General features: G+C 36.2%; 1 protein-coding gene across 1 annotated transcript in view; it reads right to left on the bottom strand.

Annotated features, from left to right (window-relative positions):
• Positions 1 to 11,527, bottom strand: part of SLC44A1 (solute carrier family 44 member 1) — a 96,554-nt gene that overhangs the window by 38,048 nt on the left and 46,979 nt on the right. Inside the window, 1 exon segment of the mRNA XM_023510555.1 lies at positions 5,697 to 5,790. Within this exon segment, the coding sequence (XP_023366323.1) occupies positions 5,697 to 5,790 (94 nt within the window).

The following is an 11,527-nucleotide window of genomic DNA, read 5'->3' as shown; positions in this document are numbered from 1 at the left end:
ATTAAATTATAGAATCTTTTTAAGTGAAATGGATTTAGTTAAAAATATTATGAGAATCAAGAAGGGTGGGTTATTAAGTCAATAGAGGCAGACTTAGGACAGAAACCTTTAAATTCTGCTGTGACATACAACTTCTTTCTTTCTTTCTTTCTTTTTTTTTTACAACTTATTTATTTTTTGTTTTTTTAAGACAGAGTCTCACTCTGTCACCCCAGTAGAGTGCCCTGGAGTCATAGCTCACAGCAACCTCTAACTCTTGGGCTCAAGCGATTCTCTTGCCTCAGCCTCCCGAGTAGTTGTGACTACAGCTGCCCGTCACAATGCCTGGCTATTTTTAGAGATGGCGTCTCACTCTAGCTCAAGTTGGTCTTGAGCTCAGGCAATCCACCCACCTCAGCCTGCCAAAGGGCTGAGATTATAGGCATGAGACATCTTTTCTGATGTTGTCTAGATACTGTTTCTGCCAAGTTAATACCTCTAAGGACTTTTCTAACCATATTTTTAATAAAGCCTGGTTCTCTATCCTTCAAAACTAAAATCCCCTCTGCTCTATGATTATCTGCATGTTTTTCCTCTTTATTTATTACCCTATCATCTCTGACATAGTATCCATTTAACTCACAGGTGTGCCTATAACCTTGAACATAATATATATCCACCTCAAGGATACTTGATGCCTTTTTTCCTGTTTTCAGTACCCACTAATGTTCTTGGTCCTGCTCTCCTGTTTCCTTCTTCTGGTCAGATAACTATAAAAGCCCAAATTCTTCAAACATTGCATGTCACTCCATTTCTCTCTTTGTCTGTCTCTCCATCTGTTAGCTGAAAAGGTTGGGAGTAGGTACTCTGTAAGTCTTCAGATCACCACCACCACCTTCCTCCTCCTCATCAAAGAGCCTAACCATAAATCAATGACTCTAAATTACACAGAAGCATTTTCAGTATTTTTCTGACTTTCAAATTCAGGATGAGGATAGATGATTTGGAAAATTCTAATCCTTCATTTTTATTTAAGAGAAAATGCTGAGTAACATTCACGTCATTTTTATACTGTATGTTAACACTCGGCCAATTGGAAAGAGTGCTTTCATAAGCAGCCTTCAAAGAATTGGAGAAAAATAACAACATCCCTTTACCCTATAATTCAATCTATGCCAGTTAAAAAAAAAAAAAAACTGACAGCTCGAAATTTAAAGCATAAAATTAGCACAAGCTGATTAACTACATTGTCTAACTGAGAGTCAAAATCTGCTCTTAGTGGTAATGAATATCAGAAATAAAAGGCGAATAAAAGAGGAGATGATATATGGGCACATTATTCAAAAATAAAATTAAATACTTCACTTTAAAGTAAAAGACCACTAGATTTTGCTTGAAATCTACACAAACTAGATGTCCTAGTTTGTCATTTTTTTCCTTAACTCTCTCTCAAACAAAAACAACTCTATCAGCCATGGGGTTTTGATACTTGAATTATTTCCGTATCTTAAAATATCTAGGCTCAGAGCCTGTGGCTCAAGTGGCTAAGGCACCAGCCATGTACACCCAAGGTGGCGGGTTCAAATCCAGCCCGGGCCCACCAAACAACAATGATGGCTGCAACCAAAAAATAGCTGGGTGTTGTAGCAGGTGCCTGTGGTCCCAGCTACTTCGGAGGCTAAGGCAGGAGACTCGCTTGAGCCCAGGAGTTGGAGGTTGCTGTGAGCTGTGATGCCACGGCACTCTACCCAGGGGGATAGCTTGAGGCCCTGTCTCAAAAAAAAAACAAAATACAACCAAAAAAACCCATCTAAATAATCATGACTTTAAAAGGGCTTATTTTATATTAATCCCATGTGACATAATAAATTTAAGATGAGATAAATTAGCTGATTTCATATACCTCTGAGAAAATAATACTTCTGAGAGAACTTAAGTATCTATGAGATATTATCTTCTTTAGCATTTAACCTAAAAGATACATTCTGTGCTTCTTAATTAAGAGGACAAGCATAAAGTATTCTATTTACAATAAGTTTTTCTACCTTTCAAAGCCTGTTAGATATTGGATCTTTAAGAAGTCAATGTAGTTCCATTAGGAACTGATGCTGTTTCACTTACTGAAACATTAGATAACAAGAATAAAATGAATTTATGATGAGTCTTTTAAAGATTTTTAAAAATTAGCCATTCATAGGAAAATTTTATCTCACCTTGGCAAACACACTGTCCATTTGCCTTTAAGTCCAGATTATCACAATTAATGAGTTCTCTAAAGCAGAATGACAATGCCTAATACCTCTTGTCCACAGCCTTTACAGGAGAAGGCAGGGCTTGGCATCTCAAATAATTACTTTAGAACCTCAGGTTATAAATGAACAATTACAAATGATTACTAGCTAAAAGTTTTATTGAAGAAATAATAATAATTAAGTGTTCTGGCAATATCTCTATTAGCATACAAAAGGCAGGAATTAAGTCAGTCAAGAATCTAATGGCAACACAGTATGGTTCCCACACATTTCTTTTTATTTCTCTCTTCTTTCATTCCTATACTCTTATAATACCTAACTGTGGTACAGATGCTACAAATTCCTGGATTCAAATTCTGATTTGCATCAGTTAGGTGTGCGGCTTTGAATAACTTCCATAACCTCTATCGTTTATAGGTTTTTGTGAAGGTCAAGTGAGATATTATTAGAACGTATGAGAGATTTAAGCCCTTTTAAAGTCATGATTATTTAGATGGGTTTTTTTGGTTGTATTTTGTTTTTTTTTGAGACAGGGCCTCAAGCTATCCCCCTGGGATATGGTAGTATGGGCTGGGATATGGTAGTATGGGCTGGTATATGGTAGATGTCTTGGAAGGGTTAATTTATCTTTGAATTCTCTATTGAAAAATATAAATAGATAGCTTTTTTTTCTCAGCTATTAATTTCTCATCTCCACATTATTATATCAATTCCACAGCACTTAGTAACCTTTCTGGCATTCTAGAAGTACCCAACTTCATGATGAATAAACTGAATTTATATTAATGTAATCTGTTTCTACTATTGCTATTTACTCTGGGTTTACCTGAAAGTATCACAAGCATATGGGCTAGCTAGTCTCCATATTGCTAACCTGCCTGGCATTTCACCAGAGGAGCTATGAATTTGTATAAAAATATAACCCTTCCTACGCATTTATGTTTAAAATCCAAAGTCTCTTAGGAATGGTAACTGTCTGACTATTTTGTGTTCCTAGTATTTTACTGCAAATTAATTCACAAATGCTTTTCTCTAAAATGGGCATTGCTTTTAACTGCGGAAGGTCTCTGGGTGCTCGCAAAGGTTAAGGCAAATGGAACGGTTTTAGAAATTGAGAGAAATGAGACTCTTGGAGCCAATGGCCAAGCACAACAACGGATGTTTAACAAATACTATCTTATTTAATTCTTAAAACAATTTCATGAGAAAAGTATGACTATTCACATTTTATGGAATAGTGGGTTTATAGGAAACTGAATTTATAGGAAACTCAGTGTATGGAGAGGGTAAGTGACTTGTTCAAGCTGACAAAGAGAAAGTGGTGACCTGGGATTCACCCCCAGCCTTATCTGCACTCAAAGTTCAGACTCCTCTGTCCCACTAGGACGCTCCTAGGAGGGCAACAAAAGAGACATACAAGGTGCTGAGAGCCACTGTCCTCCCTCCCCCAGCAGTTCTGCCTAGTGCTGGTCTTTTGGCATTTTTAAAGAATAGTCACCCAAAACATAGCACCTATTAGACTACGAGTTTAAGGACAGAGACTAGGCCTTACTCATCTTTGAAGACTTAATATCTAATACTACTATGTGTAGAATGGGGTGGTGCCCCGACTTTTTTCTACTAAAACAAATTTCTTTTTAATCTCAGATCCTTTCACTTTGGTTGCCAAACACTAAATAACTCTGGTATTTGCAAGGCCTGCCTCCCTTTCTTCTACCGATTGTTTCTTCTCTTTTGCTTTCCAACTGGGTTAGCTGAGATAAAAGTAGTAAGATACTTGGATTGTGAGGCACTAAACTAAGTAAAACCGAAGGATCACAGCAGAAACACAGCATGGAGGTTTTAAGTACAGGTTCAGCATCGTGTCTGAGACTAGCGAGGCATGAGCTGCTGACCTCTTTAGAGGGCATTTCTGTCCATCTCTAAAACCCATGGCCCTAAGACTATGCTTCTGTCTTCTGGTGAAAGCTCTCAGAATGCTGTGAGATGTGTATATAGCAAACTGGAACATCTAAGATAATCAGGAAAAGGCAGTCCTCAACACAGTGGGGTCAGAAGTCAGAGGTGGCGGGGGATGGGCAGTCGGAGATGAGCTGTCCCCCAGCACCCGCGTTAAACAGGAGCAGAGACCTCCCTCTCACACCCAGGCTTCTGGCTATCCTTTCATAAAAAAATGATCCTATCCCAAAGTATGTATTCAAAACAGACTTTGCCAGTTGGGTAGATAAGGGCATAAAGCTTTTCTTGCTTGTATGTTGGTAAGTTTGCTCCAGTGACTATTCTAAGTCCCTTCTTTGCTGCTGCTGCAGGCTTGCTAATATTCTCAATCTTCATGGATACAATCTCCGCACCTGCTGGTCTAAGGCCACAATCTGTCAGTCTCTCTTACTGAGTATCCCTTATTTAAAATGGTCCCTTTATTTTTATGACTAGAGGTTTTAAATTTTGATTTTCAATAGTAACTTGACAGGACTAAAAAAGTTGGACATCAAATTTAACTGATACATCCTTCTTCTTCTACTTCTCAACAGAAAATTTCAAATTCAAGGTAATAAAGCACAAGTTACACCTGTAAGTAATCCAAAAGAAAGTAGATATGAGTCTCAAAATTTTTTACCCAATAGCTCACTATTATATATACTGAGACACAAAAAAAGTGGCTTTGAGGCAGTTTCCTAGACAAGTTGACTCATGTACATATTAAGGTTCTCAAGGTCAGATCAATGCTCTAAAGTGGTATATGTCTGTATATACAGACACACACATACAAATATATGTATAATATATAGAGAGACATATACATACCTAATTCTGAGGATATATTCTAAAATACTTGAGAATTTATTTCCTTTAAAAAATTCTATTCATAATTTTAACGTGTGCTTTACATATAACTATGGTGAGAGCCTTCCAAAGAACATTTCTTGCTTCATCTTTGTATTCTCTGAACATAGTAAATACTTAATAATAAATGTTTATTGAATAAGACCTTGCATAAGATATGATAAACAACCTAATATAAAGAATGTACCTAAAAAGTGTAACTGGAAGCAAACTGCAGAGAACAATCACTGGCATGCTTTTTAAATTTACAAAGTAAATTAAAAAGTAGTAAGTATTACTAGGATCAACTTCAAAGACGCTCTGAGACTTGGTTTCTAAATTTTGTTGCAGATCATAATGATTCAGCAATTTTGTGTACTTGAAAAATTATAGCATGAAAATTTTTTAAAAAGGGAAACCCCTAAAAGAAATTTAAACTATCTGAGAGAGAAGCTGTTTACAGAGTTTTGTTTTAAAATATGAAATAAATGTCATTTCTGTTGCCACTTATAAAACTTTTTGTAGAAGTATAGGACCTGGGCAACTGGTATCAAGTAACTATATTTTCAGAATAACATATATAATTTAAAATTTACCCACAAAAACTAGAGTCACAGTTAAGAACTTTGTAATATAATTTACCTCGCCGGAACTGGTAGTTTGGGACAAAGAACAGAAGATTTTGAAGATGTTGTATATTCAGAAGGCTTTAGGTTATAGCTACATAGAGCTGAACCTGTTAAAAGAAAAGTCATATGTTAGTTAGCAGAACAGAGTCTAAATAAATTTTTATCGCTTTACTTTAATTTTATATTACTCAACATAAATAACTTTCAAACATTATAGAATTCAAAAGAATCTGATTTGATCTATATCACCAGTTCTTAATCATTTAAAGACAATTCTCCTCTGAAATTACCAAAAACGTAATTCGTGTACAATTTTTAATTAATAATATTAAAGGTAATAAAAATGAGAGCTAGAACTACCTTCACCGAGTGTCTGCCACATGTCAGCTTCTATACAAGATGACACACATATATAAAATCATTTACCGTAACTATAAGGCCGGTATTATTAAGCTTACTTTAGAGAGGAAGAAATACAGGCTAAGAGATAATAAAGTAAATAACTTGTCCAAGAACACATAGCTAGTAAGTCATGGAGCTGGGACTAAATACCACATCTCTTTGACTACGAAGCCTGTGTCCAACTATATATTCTTTTTCTTTCTATTACTAAATATTTAAAATTACTGTATAGAGCGTATATGCATTCAGATAATACATTATTTTCTTCTTATTTAAGAAGCAGGAACCACTGCTAGCTAAATAAACTGAACAAATTGATAAGTTGATAAAAGTGATTCCTAGTGTTCAGAGTTTAAAATAGTTTAAATTCAACCTTAGTTCCACAAAGAACTAATTTTCTAACTATATGGCTGACATACATATAAATAATACAGAAAATTAAGATGAATACAGTCCACTAGATCTAATGTAAGTCTTATTTTACTGATTAGCTGATTTTGGAACATAGCTAATAGAATACTGGAAGATTCTTTGTACAACAGGTATTCAGTAGACCAAGGCTTCAGTTCTAATTTTCTGACGATTCACTGCGTTCTATCACATAAACTGCTTATATCTGATTAAAGTGTATACTAGATCACAGATTTGGTTAAATACTTTGTATTAACCAAACAATAGCTTGACATTTGTATTACAGTGATAGTATCACTACAGTGATAGTATCACAGGACTGTATCACTAGGGAAAAAGCATAAGATACAATGTAAAGCAAAAATGTCAGACTTCAACACAGAATTAATTATGGAAAAAACATTTGAGCATATGACAAGGAACTGGAAGGGAATATAAAAAGGAAACAGAGCTTGATTTGGGGGGGGACAAAAAACTGGGAATGAATTTAATCTCATTTATATCTTGTTTTATCAACCAAAAATTTTAGGAAGCTACAAACTACCACTTAATTTAGCAAGGCTGCCCCAAATAACCTGCTAAGTATTTAAATATGCAGGCCGTAAAAGTATACTTACAAAAATACATGTAACATATATTTTATATAAAGATAGTCCAAGTAATTTGACAAGGCAAAATATTTTGAAAGAGATTCTTAAAAGTTACATGGCATTGTTTCTTAAGCTCATTCAGCTTAAGAATGAGTTGATAAGAGATTGAGTTTTAAAACTTGTTTTTGACTATTCTTTTCTTTCTTTCTTTTTTGGTGGAGACAATTTTCACTATGTTGCTCAGACTGGTCTCAAACCCCTGGCCTCAAGTGATCCTCCTGCCTTGGCCTCCCAAAGTGCCTCCCATATGCACAGGCCACCACATCTGGCCTTTTCCCATTTTAACGACAATTCTTTTTAAGAGTTAAGCATGAATATTAAATATTTAACTATTCTAAAAGTATTATCTTTCATGTTTGAGGATAATGCCACTCGATTCCATTTATAACAATTTGGGGAAAAACAGGACAGCAATAGCTGGCACACATTTTAGATTAATCTTGACAGCTGAGAGTCCTAGTATAGCATTGCTTACGAAAAAATAGCAACTGTGCCAATAACTGCAGAGCACCCAATGTAATCACCAACTTCCTGATCTGAATTGTGAACTTATTTCTTTCAGAATCCAAGATAGAATTGACTTGCACAATAGAAAAGGCCCTAACTAAAGCACTTTGTGTCAACAATGCCAAACACACTGCTTCATCTGAATTCAGGGAACATAATCCCCATCCCCACCCTTTCTTCATTTAAAAAAGGAGGTCAGCAGGTGCAACAGAGTTCAATTTTATAAATACTTTCCCAGGATAATACTCAATGAAAGGATAATAGCCTTATCTCTGATGGTATTCTGGGACACAGGCCAGTACTAAATAGATCCTGTACTAAATAGATTAAAGGAAAAAGATCTTTACAATGTGTTAGTAGTAACAATCGTAAGGAACCTTATACTGCTTCCTGCTCTAAGGTTGATGAACAGAGGGAGCCTCAAAGAACATTAAAACAATGCAATAATGGCAAACATTTTATAGTTTTTCTTTTCATGTTTATTAGCTAATGCATTTTCAGGGCACAATTTAAAGGCAGTGTTGGTTTTATTTTTTTAAGGCGAAAAGTATAAACAATTCTTAGCACAAGAGGTTTGGACATAAACAATAAGACAAAGTTTTCATTCTAATGTAAATGCAGGTAAAAATTATACATGAGTAATGAAAAGAAAACTAAAAACAAAAGCTTATCTAACGCACACCAGATGCAATCCATGCAACTCAGCCAATGTTATTCAAAGGCTATCAAAATGAGTGATCTTACGAACCTAACCCGGGTATACAAACATTTATCATGGTAAACAGTTGCTATGACCCCCAGAATATTTAACCACTACAATTTTTCAAATGCCTTATAATATTCAATTATTTATTCTTTAGCTCAGGATAAGTTATATCAACTCCCCTAAGCAGTATGCTTCCATCACCACTTTCAGAGGAAAAAAATAAGAACCACTTCGAAGGCCTTATAATCAATCCTGGAATATGTAGAAACAGGGTTCTTTACTCCTAAGCCACGATGTTTCCTTTGTGTCATTCCTAATAATCATAATGGAAGAAGCTCATTGTTCAATAAGCTCCTGGTCGAAAAACGTATGTTCTACATATCCCTCAAAAACAGTATTTTGGGGGAAAAATTACTCCCATCACACACTTCCCTTCTATGCATTTTCTGGTTACACCATTTTTCATGGTTAATTGATATGAACCATGAAATGTATGAAATCATCCATGAAATATATGAGTCAACCAACCTTTATCTTTTTTATCTACCATCTCCCCAGACCATTTAAGATACCAACAATCAGACCTTCCTGTGTCATCTCAGACCTTCACGACGGCCTCCTGGGTCTGTTGGAATACTCTCTTAAAGGGTTTATCACTCCATATCCCACATACCCGTCAGAGTGGTCTTTGTAAAATGCACACGAATCACATTATACCCTTATCCTTGGGATAAAGTCCAAACCCCTTGTATTCAAGGCCCTCCTAAAGCAAGACTCTCCCTAAAATTCCAAGTTTATCTATCTCAACATAACAGACTACAGTAGAACCTCTTTAAGTTGACCAACCAAAGAACTGTAACAAACTGGTCAACATATGGAGGTGGTCAACATAAGGAACTAGACCTACCGTAGCGATACATGTGGTGCATGTCCAGTCTATGAAAATGAGGTCAACATAAAGAGATGGCTAATGCAGGGAAGCATTCAACTACGGAGGTTCTACTGTATTTCCGATCAATTCATATTGTTGGCTTTTCACATGCTGTTCCCTCTCCTTGTACTGCCCCTTCCTCACTAGCATCTGAGTGTCCAAGTCTGAGCAAAATTTCTGCAAACTACTCAAAGTTCATGTTCTCTATCAAGTCTTCCCTCACCCATCCGACAAGACTATTTATTACTTGGCTCATTATTAAACATAGCATATTGTTTTACAATATTTTTGGTTATAGATGGTCTCTATTGTTAGAATGTGAGCTCTTTGAAAAGTAGGACCGTCTGCCTTCAAACTATCTGGAGCCTCTATCTACTGATAAATACATGGCATCCGAAAACCTTCTGATTATAAAACAAACATCCTGAGTGGGAAAAAAATGAAGAAAATGTTTCTAATATCTTATATTTTGGTGTTACAATGTTTGTATGCTTTTTGGTGTTCACTACAAAGTATGTCATCTAAATAGGATTTCTCAACCTTTGATTTTGACATTTCGTGTTGAATGATTCGTGGTTGCAGGGGGCTGTCCGATGCCTGGCAGGGTGTTTACCAACGTCCCGTCCTCTACCCACTGGATTCTAGAAGCCTCCTCAATACCCTCACCCAGTGGGACAACGAAAAAATCTCCAGACCTTGCCAAATGGCCTCATGAAGAAAAAGCACACTTAGCTGTGAACCAATGGTTTAAAACACTTTATTATTTAAAATATAGAGAACAGCATTTCCAACTTGGGCTTGACAGAAGGGGTCCCACAAAGAAGGGTGGCGAGAAGAAGGGCTGTTCTTCCATCAATGAGGCAGTGACTGGGAATCAACATCCACAAGCATGCCCACAGAATGGGCTTCAAGAGGCGTGCCGCCCAGCTACCCAAAGAGATCTAGAAATCTGACATGAAAGAGATGGGGACTCCAGATGTGTGCACTGACACCAGGCTCAGCAAAGCTGGGCCAAAGGCATAAGGAATGTCCCATACGGTATCCATGTGCAGTTGTCCAGAAACCATAATGAAGATGAAAATTCACCAAACAAGCTCTGCTTTGGTTACCTGTGTACCTGTTACCACTTTCAAAAGTCTACAGACAGTCAGCGTGGATGAGAGTCACTGGTGATTGTGAGACACATGAAATAATGTAGAAAACCACCATCAAAAAAATATAGATACAAAACAAAGAGTTGGTATGTTTGGGGCTAGCTTTTCTTGCTTTAAATTTTGTTGAATTTAGGATCATAGTAAGAATTGTATGATATATTCAAATTAAGGGGGGAAAGGGAACTTAAAACATTCTTTAAAAATTTGTAGTTAATAGATAAGAAAATCTCTCAAAGCAGAGCAGTTTTCCTTAGAAAAGACAAATTTCACTGTCTTGTGAAGTCCAATGAATTTAGCCTCTTTTTATCTAATTAGGAAACCACTTTCCATGCTAGGAGACTGGAAGACAGTTTTCCAATTTTAATTTCAATTTCTAGTAACCCACGAAAAATATGGACATATTTGCAATTCCCAAGAAGCACCCACCTTGGGAAATTCGCCAGCTGGGGGTGGAGCATCCATATCAACCCCTGTTGTCATCTACTGAGGGAAGTAGTTTTCAACATCCATGGGCAAGACTTCCACTAGTGTTGTGGAGACAGGAGAAGTCTGACTCTATTATCCTGCCACCTCCTTAAACGTGAGGATTGCACTTTATCTTTGGATCTCTAATGTACGTTTTGTGGGTAAAAAGTGTTTGTTGAATGGAAGAATTAGTTTAAACAGCATTATCAAATGTAAGGATTTTTTCCCCATTTTTAAACAACCAAGCATTCTTGCTAATCCCTGACATAGAGGCAATCAATTCAGTTGCTAGTGTGGATCAGTTTATTCATTAATAAATTATATTCAGCCCAATCTTTGATTCATAGTGCCAAAAAGGATCCATACTAACTCTATGGTTTAGGTTATATTAATATTCATTGGCAAGAAAGAGAGTAATACATTGACCATCTATTGACACTGACTCTAGACCTAACAACCAGATAATGATAATCACAGGGCTTATTAGTATTGACAAATAGCATTCTGAATGGATCACGTAGTATATCAAAGTTTTTTTGTTTTTCTTTTTAAGAGACAGAGTCTCACTTTATCACCCTCGGTAGAGTGCTGTGGCATTACAGCTCACAGCAACCTCCA

The sequence above is a fragment of the Otolemur garnettii genome, unplaced genomic scaffold (assembly GCF_000181295.1).
Source record: "Otolemur garnettii isolate 467f Iridium unplaced genomic scaffold, OtoGar3 scaffold00014, whole genome shotgun sequence".
NCBI lineage: Eukaryota > Metazoa > Chordata > Mammalia > Primates > Galagidae > Otolemur > Otolemur garnettii.
Note: the sequence above shows the minus strand (reverse complement) of the source record. Positions and strands in the feature narration are given on the sequence as shown.